The sequence below is a fragment of the Maniola hyperantus genome, chromosome 14 (genome assembly GCF_902806685.2).
Source record: "Maniola hyperantus chromosome 14, iAphHyp1.2, whole genome shotgun sequence".
Taxonomy (NCBI): Eukaryota; Metazoa; Arthropoda; class Insecta; order Lepidoptera; family Nymphalidae; genus Maniola; species Maniola hyperantus.
The window spans coordinates 8,192,701-8,217,979 of NC_048549.1; the positions used below are offsets into that span (position 1 = coordinate 8,192,701).

A 25,279-nucleotide genomic window follows, 5' to 3' on the forward strand; every position below is an offset into this window, starting at 1 on the left:
TACACTATAATACTATAGCTGTCATTTTACCGTAATCGTCGTGTAGTTGACACAGTGTCAAATTTAATTTCCGGTACGCACGATTACCCATCGACCGTATTCCCCTGTTTCAGAAGGGCATACAAAATAACCGTCATTTTCTATGACACACCTCTTCCAGCGTACTTATATAGGTCATTTCAGTGTGTATATCGCAGTAACTTGTTTATACTGATATCTCACTCATACGCATTGACTGTGTTCGCGACCGGTCGTATCGAGACCGGTTCGGTTGTTGTTTACTTTGTGATATAGGTACGGAGTTTTCATACAAAATGGCTTGTTGTAAGTGTATTTTACTATTTTTGATATTTTTAAAAGCTTAAATTGATTAATTAGGTACATATTTATTAATTATCATCGATTCAGATCGTAAGTAGGCACCCACCTAAATTGTATTAGCGCAAATTAAAATTCTACAACCGTAAAAATTTTGAGATACTATACCTAATCGATGTATTTATTAAGTTTCAATTAGAGTTTGCTAATTGCTTGTAGCTAGGTACCATTTAAAGTTAGTAAAATTAAAATTTTATTAGCTTGAACTATGCAACTATATGAATAAATATTTGAACTACCTATATAAAAGATAAATAATTTATCTCACGCGCACTCGACTACTCTGTTTACTTTGTAATTTTTTATTTCTACCTACCTACTTTGTTTTTGTATAAAATTTCAGTATGTATACTTACATACAGATACCTACTTATTGTTTATACCTATATTGTTAAATTCTTATGTAAGTGAATGTTAATTATTAATGAGAATAAAGTTTGTTTAGCCGTAAATATATTATGATTATGATTATGACTAAACAAAACACAAACTAAGTCGCTCTTTTAAAAATGCACGTGTCATGCAGCATGCTAATGAGTACCTATATCTAATGAAGCAGACGTAGGTAATTGCTATTGAAAGAATAATATAATACCTATACATCTCATTAACCTATACCTATTATATATCTGCGACAGGTTGATATGGCAATCGGGGAGGGAGCGCTCCGCACACCCGTACAGCCCCTATGCGGGTGACGTGCGAGTGTGCGGGGCGGGCGTCGACCTTCCTCATACCCCGATTGCCATCTCGACTTGTCGCGTACTATATCTACAGGTGTACTGGATCGCAATCATCATTAAGCAGCACTCCTAGCTACTTATTATTAAACAAAGCCCCCTCTTCTATGTTTGTATGGACTGCACGCCTCAATTTCAGAAATTACTGATCTCCAGATCTTTAAAATCGATGTGATTTTTTCAATCCTAGCCCTGTCGGACCTGATTGAAGAGGCCTCTTACGTTTGCAAGAAATCTTTAAGATTTTATGCTCCTGATTTACAACAAAACAACTAACAGACCAACAAACAAACACACTTTCGCATTAATAATATTAGTAGTGATGTGGAGTTACATAATATATATTATATCACAAAATAATATAAAAATTGTAACAATTTAAACTTATAGGTTTAAAACTTAGCTTATCTTTGCTTGGGAACAATGCATAAAAACAAAATGTTTATTTTTTATCATTGACCTTTTATATCAGAAATGACATGGCTTGTGGAGTTGTATCATCATAGTATACTTAGTAGCTATTCAGATTGAGTATTCTCATTCATTTCATTTTTTTAATGTACCTACCTACTCCGATTCAAAAATGAAAATATGCAATTTCCTCTGTTTCTTAGATTGTAGAGAAAAATGAGACGAGTTAGTTTATCTTAGAATAGACAATTTGCTGAACTCATATTTTTCGAGATTTTCACTTTTTGAAAATATGTGATCCCGGATCTGACTTGAACCCGAGTTATATTTTTTTTTTTCAAACGTACATAAATGAAGAAAATTTGATTTGGTGAAACAAACAATAATTAAATTAGTATTAAAAGAGGCATGTTATAGCAGTCGGCAGATCCGTTTGTGTGGAGATTATTCCCGCAGTACCAGGACTGGGGGGTCGGAGCTCACATAGTAGTATGCTGTTGTCATTGGAACAAAATTCGTTGAATCGGTTCAATAGAAATAATTGAAAAAATTCACAAATTTTGAGTCGAAAATACGAAAGCGATGCCAAATAAAACTGTTTGTAAAGTAAACTCATTCTTGTAGAAGTTATTTTTCTGAGGATCAGGTTAAAACGCAAGAGCTGACAATCTAACACTCAAAGTGGCTTGTAAATTACTCTTGCCTGAAGCAATAACATCAAAGGTCCTCAAAGCGACGCCGAGTATAATCTCTATTTCCAAGGAACTGAGATGCTATGCAAGATAGCTTAAGAAAATGTTCATAAAGTTAATTTCTATTAACTCTACTTCTACTCGTTTCTCGTTCATCGTCGGCGGTCGGACCACTGCCTTAGAGAAATAGCTGTGACAGCGGATATTCAGTAGTAAGCGGCCGCTGCACTTTGTTAAATACCATACAAATTTTATTTTAGTAAGTAATCAGATACTTAATAAATTTTATGGCAAAAATAATGGCTGCTCAGTAACCAGAGATAGTTAATGTTACTAAAGATCGACGAACGACGAAAAAGTTACGAAAGAGTGAGGGATATAATATATGTACCCTCCAACTCCCCCTCATGAACATACCGTCCCTTATCTTAACACTAGAAAGAAATTAGAGCCTCAATAGCTCAACCGGTAAAGGAGTGGACTGAAAACCGAAAGGTCGACGGTTCAGACCCCGCCCGTTGCACTATTGTCGTACCTACTCCTAGCACAAGCCTGACGCTTAGTTGGAGAGGAAAGGGGAATATTAGTCATTTAACATGGCTAATACTCTTATAAAAAAATAAGAGTTGTATGAGCTAAGCTAAACTCACCTATAAATATGTTGTTGAGTGACAGGTGAGTTAGAGTTTTACACATATCCTCGCAGATTTATGGAGAAATGGTGGTTTAGTTCTCATTGTGCAATGTCTGATCGCCTATGGATGTTCCTTTGTATAGCTCTCCTCTCACCATTGCCCGCTGATTGACCCTGAGCCTTCTTATTAGGCTCATATTGTAGTGAGCGATCATGAGAAAAATTTTGAGAGATTTCAAACGCAAAAAACTGATAAAATTTAGTAGAGGAAGAAAAATACTTATTTTACGAAATGTATCAAGAAAAGCAAAAGACTAAATAGACTGCAAAAAACAGCTAATTGCAATGTCCATTTGCACGGTTAAGCTTTCGTAATGAAGCAAGTCCGTGAGTTAAATAAACAATGCCCCATGGCATCTAACACTTAATAGTATTGTACGGAATGAAGCAGTAATTTATATGCAAGCTTTACCTGATGTGATTACTAAATTGCATGGGGCAAGTATCCTTCTCTGTCGGTTAAACAAATCCAGCGCTATTACGTCGCTTGTTGGTACAAAGCTGTTCGTTTCCAAGCAGCTTTATGTACAAGTCATCCTATAATCTATTCGAATATATGAAATTGAGATTCCTGTCTGTAATTTAGAAATAAGTGCCTTTTCTTAAGTTCATAATCATGTACTTACGACTATGAGTATATGTATATGCACGATAGCTTGAAGGAATAAATCCAAAAGTTACATTTTAAAGATTCTGTGGGTCTTAACGTCAGGGATAATTTTAAAAAGGCTGAATCTAGGGGACTTAACAACTGAAATTTTATTAGTTTGTTTTGTGTATTACGGAAACATAATTTATAATGCGGAAAAAGTAGCAGAGAACTGCTAGTCACAAAAATAAAATCAATCATAGATTCTACAAAACACAAAAACTCTGAGAAATTTATTTATCTTTGTGAATACAGTATTATTTAAGGCAAACTAGTGAATTGTTCTCGTGAGGTATTTTGTCCATTTCCAAAACGGCGGTATTGTTATTTTCTTCCTTAATCTTATTGGTACAAAAAATAACGATCTTTTTGTCCCCACTGGTAAAGCATAACGATGTTGCGATATCTATTGATTATTAATTGAATCTGACAGTTCCACTTTTCCGCAGAGAAACTCATTTTCCCAGTCAATTGCGGGTCTCAGAAGGGGAGAAAAAAATTAAATGAGACAGTTTTTCTTTGCTTGATAGAGTTGTAGAGATAAGGGTGAAAATGGAAATCGTTACATCATTATAAATAGGAAACGCTACTAACGATAAATTTTCTTTTTCTTAGAAGTAAAGTTTTTGCAAATATTTTTTTATAAGCATTAAAGGTGTGTACCTACGACGATGCTCTTGGCTGCACTCAGACTTGTTGGCAAGTATGATAGTGTACCCGTCTCATCCCCCTCCAAATGGTCTCCATGGCAAACGGAATACTCTCGATGAGAGAAGCGCTTACCGGATCCAGATATTTCGTTACGGCTTCCGGTCTAACTTTGTTTAGATTAAGTAACCCTTAATATTTAATACAGTCAAGTTCTTCTAAACTTATTGAGCGTGCCTCCGCTTACCTCTATCAAATATTTATGGCCTTTAATTCCAAGCAAACGACGTAAACCATTAATTAATCCGAGTTTCGCTCTAAACAAATTTCCTGAGCATACGTTTTCCTAACGTTAATAATTCATTGTGTACAGGTAAAGGCGGGCCAGGCTACGCGTCCCCACTTGACGCATTCCGTAACGGCCCGAGGGAGGAATTACTTTACGTTGTTTGTGTACAACCAGACCAGACGAAGCAGGACTATCTCGCTACTGTCGATGTAGACCCTAATTCACCTACGTATAGCCAGGTATATGCGTAAATTACTTTATAAATCCATTCTAATATTATAAATGCGAAAGTGTCTTCCTGTCTGCAGCTTTTGACGGCTCATCCGTGGAACTCATATTGGCATTTGTTACAAAGATAGCTTCCATCCCGGGGACAGACCTAAGACACTTTTTGTCTTGGAAAATCAAAGAGTTCCCTTGCGTTTTTTTTAAATCTAAATCAACGTGGGCGAAACCTTAGTCATCATCTGACATAATATACTAAGCATGACTTTGAAATTCGCTACAGAGATGCCAAAATGCCTGCCGGTATATCCAAATGCTGAAGTGCTTTTACAAAATCACTACCATGTCAGTCAGTATACAGGACCAGACTACGAGGCCAATCCAATTCAAAGGGAGACTTATTCGAAGCTCTTTACCACTGCTTTGGAAAACGTCTTTAAGCTACACATTACTGAGCTTAACCGTGATTCCTCACCTGCATGCCTGAAAATTCTCCATAATAAGTATTCTCAAAGGTGTGTGAGGTCTGCCAACACACACTTGTCCAGCGTAGTGCACTATGGACGAAACCCTTCTCATTCTAATACTACAGACCTATGTAGTGGGTCGGCGATGGGTTTAGATGATGATGAAGATAACAGCATTTAATTACTCTAGTTAAAGGTGTGTGAGGTCTGCCATTTGGCATTTGGCTAGAGTGGTGCACTACGGCCGAAACCCTAATCATTCTGAGAGGAGACGCTCAGTAATAGGTCAGCGATGGTCAGGATGAAGAGAACAGCATTTAATTAATACTCTATTTAACGACTTCCCTATAGCAATCATGATAATTTTCTCATAGCGAGAGGTCCCAAGAGCGCCGTCTTTGCGAGCTATTATAAGTGGGTATTCTTGAAATGTTCTGAATGTAATTCAATCCGAACAGATATGATAATATTCGAGAGATTATTGCAATTCAGATATTCTGTTTGTTCTGTGCATATTACAGGACGGCCCGATAACAGCTTGGTTTGGTTTGAAACAGCTGTACAAAATGCGGTCGTGAGTTTCTGTTAAAATTAAAATCGATATTTGCAACATGTACCTATAATAAATGTTTTAATCTGCTATGTGAATTTCAAATATTCACCTAAATTAAATCTATAGAAATATAATGCATAATCATTGCTCGGTAATTAAAACCAAATGATAATAATAATTTAATCAGCGTCAACGCCATACCAAACTCGTCAATGAAATCATGAAAATGGGCCAGCAGGTCTTGCTGCTCGTTCTGCATGCTGACATCTGCAGCACACGAGTAGATATCTACTCTGTGTCAGCAGTATTACATAGAGTAGGTATAGTACGCGACACGTCGAGATGGTAATCGGGGTAAAGCCGGTGCGGGCGAGCGCGGGTGATGCGTGGGTGTGCGGGGCGTCCTCCCGCCTCATACCCTGATTGCAATCTCGACTTCGTCCGCGTGGACTACACAAATTTCAAACTGCTATTTTACCCACTTAGGGGTTGAATTTTCAAAAATCCTTTTTTAGCAGATGTGTATGTCATGTCATAATAGTTATCTGCATGCCAAATTTTAGCCCGATCCGTCCAGTAGTTTGATCTATGCATTGATTGATCAGTCAGTCAGCGTTTCCTTTTATGTACAGATTGGTGTTTTTGTTCGTGTTTTGTGTGCAATAAAGTTTTCTGTCTATCTTTTATTCCATAAGGTTATCCATCGTACCTATACTGGCAGCGTGGGTGACGAGCTTCATCACAGCGGTTGGAATGTTTGCTCTAGCTGCTATGATAACCCTGAACTTAAGAGAAACTTGCTCATCTTACCCAGCCTTCATTCCTGTAAAGTATTCGCAGTTGATGTTGGCACCAACCCTCGCAAACCAGAGCTGCATAAGGTAAGCCTTTGAATCTTGTATCTAAGATATTAATATGTTGGAGACTGTGAGAGTTATATGCTTAGAGTTTCTCTACGTTATCAAATCATAATGAGGGGTTTCGCAGTAGCACCAGAGTAACTGACACAGCTCAGCGGGTTGCGAAGCTAAAGTGACAAAGTTAAAAATATCGGTAGTTGTTGGGGTCCCAAGGTGCTGGAATGGCAACCACGCACTGGAAAGCGCGGCGTTGAAAGACACCCTACTAGGTGAACGAGTCTCAGGGAGCCGCTGGATTTAGGTGGTGCAAGACCGTGGCCTATGGAAGTCCCTACAAGAGACCTATGTTCAGCAGATGTGGACGTCTATCAGTTGTTAGTGACGATTAATATGTTCTTTATGTCGTATCATGTAGAAGCATATCGTTTCTCTATTTAGCTGTGTCAATTGCCCTGGTTCTCCTACGGATCTCCTCCTTTCTGATTTGATCATGTAGAGAAACTCCAAGCATAGCTCTCTCATAGCAGTGTAGAATGTATAAAATACTTCTATCTACCGGAAAAGCTAGCGTACTAATAAATGTAGTAAATGACTAGATATATACGAAAGAATTTATTTAATGCTACATTTTAACCACTATTACATGCATATCCCCGAAAACTTCAACATTGCCCAACTCAGGCATAATTATTATTCCTCGGAGCACCACATAGTTCTAAAGTGAAATTACTCGCTAACTATCTCCGTTGAGCTCATCCCCAATCTGTCCTCTAACTTTGAACATTCCGACTCGCGCCGAATAATTTTTAACTCTTTACTAACTATTTAAACACTTTTTGGTTGTTCTAGATTCTCTAAAATCCATACTCATATAATATTTATGTGAAAGTGTGTCTGTGTGTTACCTTTTTACCACCCATTTTTTTTAACTTATTTTGACAAAATTTGGTATACCTTTTTACCAACTAAGCGATAACGTTCATTCCAGAGATGGAAATGGCTACTTTTATCCCTCAAAATTAAAGAGTTCCGAGAGTTCAGAAATGTTATCAGTCTGGCTGCTCACGGCTCATCAGTTTAACCAATTTTGATAAAATTTGTTACAGTACAATTTGTTTGCATCCTGCAAACGGACATAGGCTACATTAGATCCCGGAAAATGAAAGATTTCTCATGGCTATGAAAAAAAAGTTCGCGACAGGTCAAGATGGCAATCGGGGTATGAGGCGAGGGGGATGCCCCGCACACCCGCCCATCAACCACGCCATTCTGCACCGGATTAACGCGGGGGCTATGCGGGTGTGCGGTAACCCGATTACCATCTCATCCTATCGCGTACCTATATATATCACGGACTTCCGCAAAATAACGCCTGTTTCTATACAACGATGAGTGAAAAAACACGTATACTCAATCGCTGCAAATGCCTTGGGGAACCCCTATCGAAATAATGTTCATAGTCTGAAAATCTCATTACCAGGTAATCGACGGTTCCGAGATGAGGTCATTCAACTGCACTTTCCCGCACACGGCCCACTGCCTGGCGACTGGTGAAATTATGATTTCGACGATGGGTGATAAGAATGAAAACGGAAAAGGGGATTTCGTGCTCATCGATGCGAAAACATTGAAAGTGACAGGTAAACGGCTGAAGCCTATCGAGTGCTTTGATGTAGGGGAGATAATTTGATTGATTTTATAGCTCCAACTAGTGTTGAGTAGGACTCACAAGAACCAGTAATTGGTTGCGTACATCACATAAAGTTGTCAGAGCATTTCGGCAATGAAAGTGTATGATTTTTTAGTGATCCTCTCAAATTGTTATAGGTACTTAGTTTTAAATTTTGTACCAGTTTGATTTTAATACAGTTTGTAACGTTAGGGTTGGCATTTCTGTAGGTCACCTATAGAAGCCCGTTAAAAATATCTTATTAAAACAAGTTGTAAGGGCCGTTCCATGTTTTCAAATGTGATTTCAATGTTCACTCAACAAACGAGCCAGCAAGCCACGGCAGAGTATGACTACGTTCGACGGATATAATTACGACAAAGATGGTAAACATTATTGGTGGCTAAAATACATTAACAACTCAAGACGCTTCTCTCACTCACAACCACCTCACGCGTCAAAAAAGAGTCCGCTGTACAAACTTCATTTTGAAATCGTGTCATTCCCAACACTACCTCTAACTGTAAATACACTTTTAGGGACATGGACTAGGGGAGAGCGACTCGCTAAATTCGGTTACGATTTTTGGTACCAACCTTATCACGATGTGATGATTTCCTCCGAGTGGGGTACTCCGAAGTTCTTTAAAACGTAAGTAATAGAATTGTTATATATTTTTTGAGGTTTGCTGGATGTTAAAATAAATCATCATCATCAACTTCATTAATTCGTTGCTAACCGATAGACCTCTACTGCTGGATATAGATCTCTTGTAGGGACTTCCATATGTCAAGGTCCGGTGCTGCCTGAATCCCATCCTCCCTGTGACTAATTTGAGGTAATCTGTCCACCTAATGAAGAATCTGCCAATGCGAGGTCCACATTCTAGCTCCTTGGGCAACGTTTATTTTTCAAACAATGTAGGTACTTACCCTGCCCATTGCCACTTCAGCTTCGCAACCCGTTGAGTTACGTTGGTTACTTTGGTTATTATAAGAACTAATATAACGTATTATCCAAAAAATTCTCATGCATGAATGTTTAAGTGACTACAAAAGCGGACGGGTTTTCAGTATTTGTGGGATCTAGGTAGTTTAAGCCTGACTTTTGTAATTATTATTCCACAGAGGGTTTCACCCAAGCGATATCGCTAACCCTGAAAGGTATGGGACATCCCTAAATGTTTACAAATGGTCTACCCGAGAGCTACAACAAGTTATAGATTTAGGGAGAGAAGGGTGTGCGCCGCTCGAAATCAGATTCCTTCATGATCCTAAATCCGCAGAAGGATTTGTTGGGTGCGCCGTCGAGGCCAATGTGTACAGGTAAGAGCTTCAAACTGATTTATTTAACAGACAAAAATTGTTTACGTGCGTAAAAAACTATTGCTACCTATAGATAAACAAAGATATACTTATTATAAATTACACTAGCTTATGCCCGCGACTTTGTCTGCGTGGACTACACAATTTTGTAACCCTATTATTAAGGATTAAATCTTTAAAAACCCTTTCTTAGTGGATGTTTACTGTATGCTAAATTTCAGCCCAATCCGCCCAGTAGTTTGAGCTGCGTTAATAAATCAGTCAGTCAGTCATCTTTTCGTTTTATATATTTAGACAATATTTTGTTTTATTACTGTGTGTATATGCATGCATCAATGTTTTGGTAAGCAATGATACTGTGTTGCTATTATCATTTCACGCTAATACTTACTTTTATATTTTACCAGATTCTTTAAATCCGATGACGGAAAATGGACAACTGAGAAAGTTATTGATATACCAGCCAAAAAAGTTTTGAAAAATGGCGAAGAAACTGAAGTCAATGGTAAATAAATTTTGTGAATACCCATTAACTCTTACTTAGTTTTGTGAATTTGTTCGTATGATTTACGATACGCTATATATGTGTCTTTCCGGTACTTTTCCTGTGTAAGATACTAAATCTATCCATCCTTTTCCAGGTTTAATGTCAGATATTCTATTATCTTTGGATGACAAGTACTTGTATTTCTCTTGCTGGCTTCATGGCGATGTGAGACAATACGACGTGTCGGATCCCAAGAGACCAAAACTCACAGGTCGTATTCAATTAGGCGGCGAAATTGCAAACTATGGGCTTAAATTAATCGAGGATAAAGAATTCACGGCAAGTATCACGTAAAAAATAAAATGTTTTTCTTTAATTTTTGATGTGCCTACTTACCATAGAAGAGAGAAGAGAAATAAATAGAAGCAATAGAATTGGTGACACTTAGATAAAGCTCGCATACATAAGTACGGGCCACACCGCAATCGTATTTAATTTAGTATCGTACTTAGTCTAAGACATGCGCAAACCGCCAGGTTGCAACTTCACATTGGACTACTTGTTTTGTTACACACTATACCTACTGTATCTTTGAAGAAATTTCTTCTAGTGACCCTTGACTGCCTACAGTGCGGGCTTTGATTTTTTACATTGGTTGATCCTACATTGCTGCTTCACTGAGTGGTATCAAAATGGTTTGGTGTAGAAAACATTCAATGCATCAAAAATAAATGTCAAATGAGCTCGGTGGCTATCATTTAGTGTTGAACACTGAGTTAGCGAATCACCCTGCTGATTCGCTAAATATTTATTTACCTTTCTTAATAAAGGAGCCGCCAAAACCAGTAACAGTGAAAGGAAAACGCCTGCTCGGAGGTCCCCAGATGCTGCAACTATCTTTAGATGGAAAACGTCTATACGTGTCCTCGTCTCTCTACTCGCCTTGGGACAAACAATTTTACCCTCAAATGGGGCAAGAGGTAAACTTTCACCTTCCTGTAACTCTTCGACCTGTTATATCCTTGATAATGCACCTTTTTGTGTTAGGTAGGCACACACCTTACTATACTAGCTTACTTGCTCTTTATGGTATGCCTACTAGTCTAGGTCACTCTCTTTAGCTAAATCCATGCAATAAATGATTTTTGCATGGATTTAGTTAAAGATCGAAGTGATCCGTTGCTCCGTTGCAGCATGATTTAAGTATAAACCAATATATCAACAAACAAAAACACTCTCGTTAGTCATTTATAATTTACTAGATGATGCCCGCGACTTCGTCCGCGTGGATTTAGGTTTTAAAAATCCCTTGGGAACTCTTTGATTTTCCGGGATAAAAAGTAGCCTGTGTCCTTCCCCGGGATGCAAGCTATCGTTGTACCCAATTTCATCAAAATCGGTTGAACGGATGGGCTGTGAAAGGCTAGCAGACAGACAGACAGACAGACACACTTTCGCATTTATAATATTAGTATGGAAGTATGGATTATGGGTAGTGAAAGTAGTGATTTACACTTTCAGACAGAATTTACCTAGGTATTATATATAGTACGTGACAGGTCGAGATGGTAATCGGGGTATGAGGCGGGGGACGCCACGCATACCCGCATGTCACCCGCGCTATTCCGCACCGGGTTAGCGCCGGGGCTGTGCAGGTGTGCGGGGCGTCCCGATCCCGATTGTTATCCCGACCTGCCGCGTACTATAACCTAAGTACTAAGTAGTAAAGATGATGACTAGGGTATTCATAATATCATTTATCTTTGCACTAAACAGAATTTTCATCACACCTTTTTTATGAAAGAAAAGACCCTTTTATAGATTTTGTTTGACGTGATTTTTATAACAAAAGCAGATTATACTTAGAATTTAGATGCATTCAGAACATCGTTTTCTTGCTCTGATGGAGATTTATATTGATTTGCATTTTATTATAATTCAGGGAGGCTGGATAGTGAAGTTGGACGTCGACACGGTGAACGGGGGCATAAAATTGGATCCAGACTTCCTTGTCGACTTTGGTAAAGAACCGAACGGAGCGGTCTTGCCGCATGAAATGAGGTAACCTCATTAGCATTGAATTTAAATGTTTAATTTTTAATTTTAAAGTATTTAACAATGTACGAACCTTTTTTTATTATTATTCGGATACAAGTTAGACCATGACTGTAATCTCACCTAGTGGTAATTAGTGATGATGCAGTCTAACATGGATGTGGGCTAACCTGGAAGGGCTATAGCAGTTTTTATTAAACCCATTTGGTTTTATATTCATTCAAAGTTTTGGTTTGTGCCATATTTTTTTTTAAATAAAAATAGCGAGCAATCGATCAGGCGGATCACCTGATATTAAGTGATTACCACCGCCCATGAACATTCCTGAATCTTGTCCTAAAGTCACGTGAAACTTGTGTAAGTAAAGATTTTCAAAGAGGTCTCAAAACGCATTGGGCTTAGTTTCAATTTCATTTTCGAACACAATCAGAGGTTGCATAATCTGTATGCCAAAAGTTAAAACTGACTGACTGACATATTATTATCAATGTACGTTGATGTGTCTTCTCAAAAATGTCACGTTACAAGAGATAATAATATCAGGTACGGTCGTAGCTAAGTGCGTTTAGTTTGCGTTAAATTTTATCGATAAAGAATCTAGAAATTGAAAGATATCTTTAAAGATATAAACTATCAGTCATCGCATCACCAATGTTTTTCAAATTGACTTCTTGTTTTAGATATCCGGGAGGTGACTGCACTTCTGACATTTGGTTAGCCGAGGATTAAAAGAAGCCTCCTTGGCACGCTGCCGAGTGCTCTCGATACAAACGTAGTGGTTTTTCCAATTTAACTCAACGAAAGTTTTTGTAAAAAATGTGTAGTTTCAAAGTTACAAGGGCTCGAAGATTTTACACACAAAAATTTGAAGCCGTATAACTTTAAAACTACTTATATTTGCAGGGTAAATCGCAGCCACAGATATTTCTAAAACGTGTCTGCAAAATTTCATTGAGTTTGGTTGGTTAATATTACTTAATAAGAGAACCAACTACGTATGTTTTTAGCGCGCTACGTATAAGCATCTTATTAAAAGAAAATATTATATCATAAACGACGCTGTGCCAATATTTTTGTACGCTAACGTTATTATGTTATACTGTAAGCATGATAATAATATGAATTGTGTAATAAAGGAAAGTAATAAAATATTCTTAAAAGGTTAATTGGTCAAAGAAATCATTTTTTGTACAAAAATTAATTAAATATACGATTACTTATATTATGTACAAAGTGTTTCTTTTTAATTAAAAATAAGCAGAAAGTAAATATATGTGCGATTATTTATTAATCAAGGTCAAAGCCTATCAAGCACACATCTGAATACAGATGTTTGCTTGATAGGCAGGATAGAAATTAAATATTGATAGGATAGAAATCAATTATAAACGTCTAAAAGCCGAAATTAATTTAAATAATTGATCAATCTGTAATCTGTCGATAAGTTACCTAGCGACGACGTCGTTAGCGGACAAAAATATATGAGATTTGACAAATAACAATGTTGCTAAGTAGCCTATCAAGTGATTAGGTATGATTGATTATTATTTATTAATTTCGGTCCATAGATTTATTATTGGTTTCGCTGTATTTAAATTCTAGATATCCATAAAAACGAAATCCTAAGCAATCTCCTTCAAGTGAACACTATTGCCTAACAACTACAATAATTATACCTACAGGCTAAAAGGTGACTGTATTTATTGATTTATTAGCTGATGCCTGCGACATCGTCCGCATGGATTTAGTTTTTTTTAAATCCCGTGAGAACTCTTTGATTTCCCGGGATAATAGTAGCCTATGTTGCTCTCTAGTGCTCTCTAGGTTTTTATCTATAGTACCCATGCAAAAAATCACACCGATACTCGATCCGTTGCTCAATTGCGACGTGAATGAAGGACAAAACCAATAAACCAACAAAAAAACATATTTTTGCATTTATAACATGGGTAGTGATACACTTTAGCTCTTTTTCTGACCTTTTTAGCTTTATAGCTATGTTCGAAATTTTCCTAGCCATTCACAAAGTTAAACTGACGTTAGGCAGACCATTACGTGGAGAATAACCCCCGAAAACGTTCACATACGGCCCATAAGATGTTCCCTCTCGCATTTCGCATAACTGAGCCTCCCACCCGTCCCTCAATATGTTCCCGGCATCTTATGACTTGCGTAATTTGATTCTACTGAAATATTAACTGAGAGAATTTACGACCGACAAAATGACGTGGGATTATTTTAACATGATTTTAACACTTGTTTTATTATTGTTAAATGACAGTTTAGTACATTAGAGCCATAGAGCTAAATTAAATAAGACATAAGTTTTTTTTATTCGATCACAAGCTAGCCTTTTAGATTGATGATTTAGATTTGCTAACTCAATGTTTAATAGGTACTGAATGATAGCTTCCGAGCTCATTTGACATTTATTTTCAATCCATTGATGGTTTCTACGAAAAAATATTTTAGTGAAGCAGCAATATAGAACCAGTCAATGTAAATGTGTTCGGTGGCCATCATTCAGTATTAGACATTGAGTAAGCGAATCACCTCGCTGCCGCTGGTGGTAAGAAACGATACATTCTAAGATGGAATCGCGCTATAAATGGATGGGATACCACAGTTTTATTAAACTCTAGGGTTATGAGTTATTGTTTTCTACGCGGCATCGTATTGGAACGCTAAATCACTTAGCAAGGCTGGTGAGTGGTGACTAGCCATGACCGAAGCTTTCCACCAAACCAGACCAGTGACAATTTCGAAATTATAAAATCCTAAATTGCACCTGTTGGGTACCGAACCTTGAACCTCCCACGTGTAAGACCACAGCACTCACCAATGTACCAGGAAGGAGGTCAGAAACATTTTTCTGGCTTATTTGTTTTTGTTTTATGAAAATCGTTAGAATCCTTTATTTTCCCGTGATCAATCATCACAGCGCATTCAAATTACAATTAAATATTAGCGTGAATTCATAAAATATACTAGGTAAGTATCAGAATGAAGAGGATTTAGGCCATCTCCAACACATGAGCTAAGTTGGTTGTACCTACACACCTTTTAAAACATTAGCGCGCAGGTTTCCTCGCGATGTTTTCCTTCACCGTTAATGAAATTTAAATGCTTAAAAAGCATCCCCCGAATAGGATACTGAGGTTTTAATCACAAGGCATAGTAGGTACACTGCTACATCAGGGAAGCAGTGATGTTTTATAACAGAGTAAAGAGAAAAGAGCTTTAGACGTAGACATAGAGGTGTTTACTACAGCAAAGTGACGTAATGAGGCAAGAGGGCCAACAAACAATAGCGTTGAGATGGCACAATAGCAAACAAAAGAACAATTTATATATGCAACCATTACCTAACACGATTACTAAATTGCAAGGGGTAAGACTGCCTCGCTGTCGTTTGTAGTCTTACTGCTCGTTTGCTTGAAAAAGCTTTTACAGGTTACAGGTTACAGAGAGAAAAAACTTTTTTTATTGAAAATATTTGAATCTGTCTGCCTTTTACGCTGTTGCGTCTACTTGCGTGTATTTAAAAAAACTTTGAATCACTATCGAATCTTTTTTAGCGTTTAAACTACCGTGAGTGATCTGTCGATCACTATCGATTCATGTCGATATGAAATTAATCTGAATGTAAATGATAAAAATGTAATATTTTTTGAATGAAAACAAACAAACGCAGCCTTTCATAGCAGTAACTATTCCTTTTATAAAAATCCATGATCAATTTTACCCCGTTATCATACCCTAGATTATACCACTATGCAAATTATTATTAATTTAAGTAAAAAGATTTTGCAATGGGATGTTGAAGTTGACATGGACAAAGTAGTGGACAAAATCTGGTACTGGGTATATACTTTTTCCAATCCGAAAAGCTGATAATATTCGTGCTTAAGCACGGAGACCGAGTAGTTCTATTTAGACCTATTCAAACATCGATGGAACGGGCAAACATTAGTTCTGAACAATTCACTGGACCGAAAGTTCAACTGCGGTTCAAGTTTTTCTAGATTTCAATAAAAATCCATCGACCAAAAATTTTATCTATATATATAAAACTAGTATTTTGTCTATATATATAAAATTCAAAGTCCTGACTGACTGACTGACATATATATCAACGCACAGCCTAAACCGCTGGTCCTAGAGACATAAAATTTGGAGGGTCCATTCTTTGTAGAGAGTAAGTATCCACAAAGAAAGGATTTTTCGAAACTCCACCCCTAAGTGGGTTAAATGGGGGATGGAAGTTTGTATGAAAGTCCGTCATTTTTCAAGTTATTTGCACGAAAATTGGTATTTGGGTTTTCGGTCACAAATAAAGAAATACGTGTTTCAGGATTTTAGGATAATTCACCCATAAGGGTGGTAAAATGGGGGATGAAAGTTTGTATGGTAAAGTTTTAATTATTGATATTATTTACTTGAAATTTGGAAAGTAGGTTTTTTGTTGAGGTGAGGTGTCAGCTAAGAAACAACTACGAGAAAATCCCCCCCTAAAGGGATGAAATGGGGGTTGGAAGGTTATATGAAAGTCCTAGGTTTTTGAAGTTACAGACGTGAAAATCGAGATTTAGGTTATTAGTTTTAAAATAGGGAATTATTGTTAACTTGAAGTTTGGAAGGTAGGTTCTATCTAGAGGTAGGTGTCAGCTAAGAATTTTTACGAAAATCTTACGGGTCTAAAGGGGTAAAATGAGGGTTGAAAGGTTATTTATTATACAGTCCTATGTTTTTGCCAAAAAATATGTCATTTGTTTCCTGTAAGCCACGCGGGCGAAGCCGCGAGCAGAAGCTAGTATTATTATATTTCATATAAATTACGAGTAGAAGGTACTTGCATTTATTGATTTGTTATGTACTAATTGCATTGCATTATACATAGGTCATATTATTGACCTTTGTAGTTACTGAATGAAACGATGTATATAGTCACGTTGATTTTTAGAAATGAATGGCAATGACAATGAACACGGCTTGTTGGGCAATTTTGGGATGGGTAAAATTTTCAAGGTTGCGTCACCAACATGCTAAATAAATGTTAATTATTGTGCTCGGAGTGCCGGTTGATCTAAAAGCTAAATTAATATTAATGGTTTTAATTTAAAATTTTGAAATTTGAATTTTTGATACTACTCACAATTAATTTGAAAATCTAAAGAAACCACTGTTATTTCATAGTTTTAAGTTGTCAGTTCTGTCAGTAGGTAGTCCTCTTGACCGGCAATTTTTTTTATATATTCTGTAACTTTTGTTGCAATCTGTTAAAAATAATATAACAAATCAAAATATTTACATAAAAACTTACCAATAAAAATTTATATTTACAAAGCTCAAATGCTGAATTTGGATGACTATAATATATAGATTTAGATTAACGATCAACGATCAGTCGAACCATCCAGCGAGGCAATCTTTATCATCACCATCATCATCATCATCAACCGATAGACGTCCGTATCGAGGCAATAGCGCCAGTGTAGTTATTGGGTACCATGCCCGTTAATAACCTCTTGGACGGTATATATTTTTAATATGTACTTACGTTGTGAATATAACATCATCTTGTAACATAAAATATTTATACACACTTAGTTGAGATTCTATTCAGAATGCTTAAAGTTAGCGGATATTTGGGATGAGCTCAATGATGGTAGTTTGTAGAGTAATTTACTTTAGAACCTCAGTACAGGTACTTTCTACTTAGAACTATGTGGTGTTCCATGAATAATAACCGTGCTCGCAAGGCAACGAACGATAGAGAGATCGGGGAAGCCGGAAGTGCACGGAACATTTATTGCATAGTTGAGATTGTTAGGGAAACTAATATGACGAAATTGCTACATGAGACAGGTACCTATAGAGTATAAACGTGCACTAATAAGACTATTACGTCTAACTATACCTTTTAGCAAAGAAAATTCAATTGTATCTACTACCCGTGCGCGATAAGTTGAGACTCGCCTGGAATGCAACCCTCCGCCCGCTTGCCCTGTAACTTCCCCTCAAGCTCCCGTGTTGTACTGTAGACAACGCCATTTTTTTAACATCTTAGTCTCGTACTTGCTTACGTCACGCAACGACGACGCGCTCCGATTTTTGTCTACAGTACAACCATGCGTCTGTGGCGTCACCGCCCCCCGTCTCAACTTATTGCGCACGAGTAGTAAGTACATATTTATGTTTACTGGGTAGGTATTGGCGATCTTACTTATTTTTGTCTGTCTGTTGATCTGTCGGTATCTACTCGAAAAAAACGAAACATGTACCTCTATGGGATCAATTTCACTTTCCTAAGCTAACTTTTTCATATTAAGTAAATAGTTAAAAACATTTTAACTATTTATACTTAGTATGCAAAAGTTTTAGCACGATTTTAGAATTTTTTGCTGGCGCTACATATACTAAATTTTGTGAAAATGACCTTTTTAGGGTTCCGTACCTTAAAAGGAAAACGGAACCCTTATCACTTTGTTGTCTGTCTGTCTGTGAGTTTTTCATAATTAAATAAAGAGTTAAATTATGAAAAACTCATTTTTAACTCTCAGTTCATAATGATGATTCATGACTTCACATAATTAACATTTCGCATTGTCACTCATTTTCATTTGAGTTCTGCCCTTTGTGGTTTTCCAAATTACTTTCAACATTTTCGACGCAACGAATGTGGCTATTTTGGTGCTTTTAAAACACGCCGTTTCATCGAAGTGATTAACTTTTATTGTTGGAACAATTTTCGGTAGTGTTGCTCATGAATTACTCATGAAGTTATCATTTTGTTTCGCAATTTATTATGCGTTGAAATGCCAATTTGTATGAAGGTTGCGTAAAAACGGTAGGTAAGTCGTACATAATTTTTTTTATACTTTTGAGAAAAATCAAACAATAATATAACTTCTCAATCATTGTTTTTGACATTAAAATCATTTGTTGTTTCTGAATACAATTTCACGTACTTACCTAGTGAGTTTTAATTTGTATCGATATTATAGTTGCCATCATAGTTTCAACCAAAGGACGTCTACAGCTGGAAATAGGACTCTTGACGGAATTTCCAAGCCCCATGGTTTTGCACCACTTGTACGAAGAGTGCGCTATCCGGTACTGGGTCACCATCACTTACCATACCTTGGAGCCCGGGCATCCATTGGTGATACGAACCATTTATGCTGAGGCAGTTTTCATAATTCCTCATCGAATGGATTTGATCGCGTAAAATACCTACTGCAAGCATAGATTACATTGTCTTAGTGTATCTGAGCTTTCTTACTAGGCCCATAGTTTTAAGTTTTATGCGTATATATAAAAAAGAAGTTACATGCGTGGCTAAAGAGAAAACTTAAAACTACACTGCATTTGTGTCACATTACATTCTTACTCACCTGCGATAATGTACTTTATAGGTACGCTATGTAATATGAACGTAACATATCCATGGTATAATATCATTGGTTTAATTTTATGTTTTAAACAAATCTTATTTATTTGCAAGAGAAGCGATAAAGTAGCTTTTCTCAATCGCAAACAGTTAAACAAACGTAACACATATCTGGTCGTTCAACAGTTTTATAGCTACGACTAAGTTCTTTTCGCTGTTAAGTGAAACTGCATAAAATTTATTGCGATCGCGTATGTTACCTACTTTAACGAACTTCTAGTCCACAAATCTATAGACTTGACATATTTTATGGTCGTATTTAATAGAAATCTCTATATAGTACAGAAACTAAGACAGAATCAAAGATATTATTAAGCTCCAGATAAGCAAAGCTTACAAGATAAATTGGTACGATTGTGTGTGTGACGTGACACATACCTACGCGTAGCGATATAGTCTACATATAGTAGGTACCTACTCTAATACGCATACGTGAACCCTGAAAAGTGAAAACATTAAGTTTGTACACTTCTTTTTTGGGCAGTGGTGTATAAAGCGTAGTCCGCGACAGTTTGAGATGGCAATCGAGGTATGAGGCGGAGGGACGCCCTGCACCCCCCAAGTCACCCGCGCACGCCAACACAGGGTTAGCGCGGGGGCTGTGCGGGCGTGCGGGGCGTCCTTACCCCGATTGCCATTCCGACCTGTCGCGTATTATAGATATTAGCGTGGGGTTTATAAACTTTTTGACACCTACGAGCGTGCTTCCAAAAATAGCAGCACAGTCACAACTCACAACAGTTATGAAACTTCACAGAACGTCGAGGCTTCACCTACTCCGGCACTTGGCAGGTCATATTTCACAGATGTCGATTTCAGGATCAAACGAAGAGTTTCCTCACACTAGTTCACTCGTTACCATGTTGCATAGAATATAGTATTTACATAACAAAGAAAAATAATAGGGTTTACACTGCACAATGTAAGCCAGGGAATTACGTAAGTATTCTTGCTAGTATATGTTCACATACAGCCAGTAAAGCGATTCCACGCATACTTGGCATAACTGCGCCTCCCATCCGTCTCTCCATATTATGTACATACTCGACGTCTTACGACTTTCGTAATTTGATTCTGCTGACATATTAACTGAGGAAAATGGCTGCGAAAGACAAATAGCGTAGGATGATGTTAACACTTGTTATTGAACTATATTAAATATTCGTCCGTTTATTTAAGCTCTAGGTACTTTGAAGACAAAGGCAAAGATAATAAATTGTAATGATGAAGCAATAGTAGGTTGATGAATGAAAAAGACTAAGTATCAAAATGCGGGTTTTCATTAGTTTATGCCCGATTTTAGGTTTAGGTTAGGTTAAATGGTAGATTTTTATCGGCGTAACGCGGCCCAAAACCAACTTAAGGCGCCGTCCCACTCCTGCACACGCTGTGTATACCTACGTGGCGCATTTTAGCTGCGTAGGTCCAGCATGGGTCTACACTTCGACTGCAGCAAACGACCTCCCTGGCGCAGTGGTAAGCGCTGTGGTCTTATTTCATATACTGGCAGGGGTTTGGAATTTTATAATTTTTAAATTTTTGGTCTGGTCTGGTGGGAGGAATACCATACCTAATTCAGGCTAATTAATAACATAGATGGTAGAAATCAATTTTAATGTATAATAATCTACGAATTAATTCTATTATACTTACTAATTCTTTTCTCCACGACTGGTTACTGATGAAAACTCACGGCTCAGTTACCTATTAATTATTCGAACACATTTTTTTTTCAACAAAAATACAATATTATTTTCTACGTACCTATTAGAGTATTTATTGAGGCATTATTTACCGGTAATTAAGCGTGCCTTTCCGTTTCGTTTCCCTCGTAAATTTACGAGTGAAATTTACTGAGGAGAAAAACGTCTGTAGAACGCTGATCAATACAATGACGTATATTATTGAAGAGGGATAAGCTGTGATAGCCTAGTGGTTAGGACGTCCACCTTCTAATCGGATGTCGGGGGTTCGATCCCAGGCACGCACCATGCACGCATCTCTAACTTTTCGGAGTTACGTGCGTTTAAATTAATTAAATATCACTTACTTAAACGTTGAAGGAAAACATCGTGAGGAAACCTGCATGCCTGAGAGTTCTCCATAATGTTCTCAAAGGTGTGTGAATTGCAGATGTTAATAAACCATTGTAACACCATCATTGTACCTGCATGAAAATAAATGATTTGATTTGATTTAAGTCTGCACTTGGCATTACTTGCCAAGTGATGCCAAGTGCAGTACTCGTATATTAAAAAGAAGATAATATTATAGAGATAAAAGATATAAGATAAAATTCCACGGATACGTACGAAGCGATTTGCCTCCTCATTTCTGATTCGAACCGCTAAGATTTGGAACACCCTTCCAGCATCAGTTTTCCTTTCCAATTATAATATCTAGGTACTAAGTACCTTCAAGTCAAGAGTGAATAGGCATCTTCTAGGCAAGCGCGCTCCATCTTAGGCTGCATCATCACTTGTCGCCAGGTCTGATTGCAGCCAAGCGCTAGTCTATAAATTAAAAAACCGGCCAAGTGCGAGTCAGGCTCGCACACTGAGGGTTCCGTACTACAGTCGTATTTTTTCGACATTTTTCACGATAACTCAAAAACTTTGATGCATAAAAATAAATAAAAATCTGTTTTAGAAAGCACAGGTAAAGCCCATTCATATGATACTCCACTTGATATAGTTATCTTACTTCGAATATTGAAAATACGAATTATTAGTTCATGACGACAATTTTTTTTTGTGTAATCTAACCCTAAATTCACGGTTTTCAGATTTTTCCCCTAAAACCAGCTATAAGACCCACCTATACCTGCCAAATTTCATGATTCTATGATTCTAAGTCAACGGGAAGTATCCTGTAGGTTTCTTGACAGACAGACAGACAGACAGACAGACAACAAAGTGATCCTATAAGGGTTCTGTTTTTCCTTTTGAGGTACGGAACCCTAAAAAAAGAAGATAAATGCCATTAGAGAATCTATAGCCAGACAGGAGGCTTGATATAAACTGAACAATTTGAATTTCAAGAGTTATTCAAAGCGAATCCCATCTCAGACCCGACGACTTCGGTTTAATTTGCTTCGATAGGTATTCGAATCGATTGGCTCTGAATTCCATAGTTTATCGAAATACGCAGTCATGAGCAAATAAGTGATTTACTGCTTGAAATATCTAATTATGTATGAAATGTAAACAACAAAATACATATGGATTTCCTAGAGATATAGATACATTATAAATTTTCTCTCTATTATTCATTCCTACACAATATACCTAATATTGGTATGATCAATGATGGTATGACTTGTCTTTTTATAAGGTTACAAGACTTGCAACAAAGTTGTAGACCTAGGTATGTGTTTTATCTAGATCTACAACTTTGTTGCAAAGTCTTGTTACCTTATACACCTCATAATAAAATAGACTACTCATTTCATCATAAACTGTTTGAAATCATTAACATACATGGATACACATGGATACATGGATAATATGTTATAAACCAAAATGTTTATGATTTTATACTGAACCTAAATACGAGTAATATAACAACATATCTATAGTAATAAATAAAATTGAAGTGTCTGTCTGTTATTTCGAAATAACTACCTCATACTATTAAGCTCATACAAGTAATAGTTAAGATAATAATATTATGATAGTAAAATTTAAAATTGAATTTGTAATGCATGCGTCTGTGTTAGTAGTTACTAAAATGTATATATAATTAATCTTAATGTAAGTGAACAGTATGTTCTTTTTGAGAATAAAAATTCTTTAAACCGATATTTGAACTGCACCATAACTGAATCAAACGTTTTTGAAATTTTTGTCTGACTGTCTGTCTGTCTGTTGAAACGCTTGAAACTACAATATGTACATTTCTGCTGAATATTTCTTGTGATATTGTGCAACCAAATTTAAATCGCATCTATGCTTTAAATCCCTGGGTTTTCCGATATAAATACAGTTTGGATTTCTTCAAAAAAGGAAGATTGATAATTTCGAATTAGAATATTTTATTTGTGTCAACTTCTAATCTGACAAGTTTACTAGTCAATGCGTGGTAAATCATCATGAGCAAACCGTCATCGGCTCACTACAGAACATGGGTCTTCTCTCAGAGTGAGAAGGTTTTTGGCCATAGTCTACCACGCTGGCCAAGTGCGGATTGGCAGACCGCACACACCTTAATGGAGAACTCTCAGGCATGCAGGTTTTCTCACGATGTTTTCCTTCACCGTTGATGCAAGTGATATTTAATTAATTAAAACGCACATAACTCCGAAAAGTTAGATATGCGACCTCCGATTAAAACATACGCATTTATTTCGAGGAAAAATTGGTTTTAAAAATTGAATTGTTATTAGGGAGTTTTCAATAGCGGAAACATCATGGCAAGAAATTCGCATAAAAGCTTTCTAACAGCACTCTTGGGGCCAAGAAAGATAAAGACTGTTATTTATTTTATGGAGCTTGTAACGAACATAGCCTACATACAACATAGGGACCTTAAAAAAAGAAAAAAAAAAAAAAAAAAAAAAAAAAAAGAAAAAAAAAAAAAAAAAAAAAAAAAAAAAAAATTATGTATATAATTTTTTTTTTATCAATGTAAGTCAGTCAGTCTAGTCGGTGCATGAGAAATTCGGTTTTTATTTAGGTTTTCATACGGCCGCCAGTCAATGTAGTCTATCGAGGAAAACTGTCTCTAGTCGGTTGGAGCCTGCGGACCAGACGGTCGCGGGAGTTAGAATCAAAATCAAACACTTGACATTAGTTTCTCTACTGCGTTGGGCCACAGTTCGAACACTTATGTGAAAGAACAAATTCCCTTATCATTGCAAGGGGTGGTCCGCGAGGGCTGAGCAATTAACTGGTGGTCGACCATATGGCTTCTTGTGTGTGAGTGTAATGGAAGTGCGAGCACTTAACGTTCGTAGACTCTAACACGCTGACGAGGACCATAGTGGTAGACACCTATAATGAGTAGAGGCGAGGCGGGACATGCGCGCACTAAGGTGCGTGCAGCCTAGCGCTCGTGTGGTGGAAATATTTGTGGAAATGGGTGCTTGCATTAAGTGCTCTTATGGAGGAAGACATAGTCTTCAATTAAACAGGTCTGTGAAACTATAATGAGTAGAGGCGAGGCGGGACATGCGCGCACTAAGGTGCGTGCAGCCTAGCGCTCGTGTGGTGGAAATATTTGTGGAAATGGGTGCTTGCATTAAGTGTTCTTATAGAGGACATAGTCTTCATTTAAACAGGTCTGTGGAATTATAAAATAGTTGAATGATATGGAGGTGAGGTTGTCTAAGACGGTAGACGTGCTTGTCGGTGGCACTTTGCACTATGTCTATCGCTATTTTTTCCCTAAGGTGCAACTAGTTGAATGATATGGAGGTGAGGTTGTCTAAGACGGTAGACGTGCTTGTCGGTGACACCTTGCACTATGTCTATCGCTGTTTCACTAAAGGAGAATAATTGGAAGAAAGGAACGACCAAGCGGTCAATGTCCTAATGCCGAATCAGTGTTGCGCGTGTTGGGTCCGCTGCGCCATACATTGAATGCTACCACTAAGTGGAAAAAAGGGGTAAAATACAGGGATTTACTGGCATAGCCAGAGGTTATACACTTATGTAAATACAAAGTCTCAAAGCAGGGTGCTATAA

At 37.2% G+C, this 25,279-nt stretch overlaps 1 protein-coding gene across 1 annotated transcript; it reads left to right on the plus strand.

The window, feature by feature from the left end:
• Nucleotides 1–216: 216 nt before the first annotated feature.
• On the plus strand, nucleotides 217–13,381 carry LOC117988248 (methanethiol oxidase). The gene is made up of 11 exons (XM_034975363.2): nucleotides 217–324; nucleotides 4,586–4,740; nucleotides 6,442–6,627; nucleotides 8,087–8,246; nucleotides 8,815–8,926; nucleotides 9,403–9,600; nucleotides 10,008–10,105; nucleotides 10,242–10,426; nucleotides 10,918–11,067; nucleotides 12,030–12,148; nucleotides 12,823–13,381. Exons 1-11 carry the CDS (start codon nucleotides 315–317, stop codon nucleotides 12,869–12,871), a joined length of 1,422 nt encoding a protein of 473 aa, XP_034831254.1. The 5' UTR covers nucleotides 217–314; the 3' UTR covers nucleotides 12,872–13,381.
• Nucleotides 13,382–25,279: the final 11,898 nt, after the last annotated feature.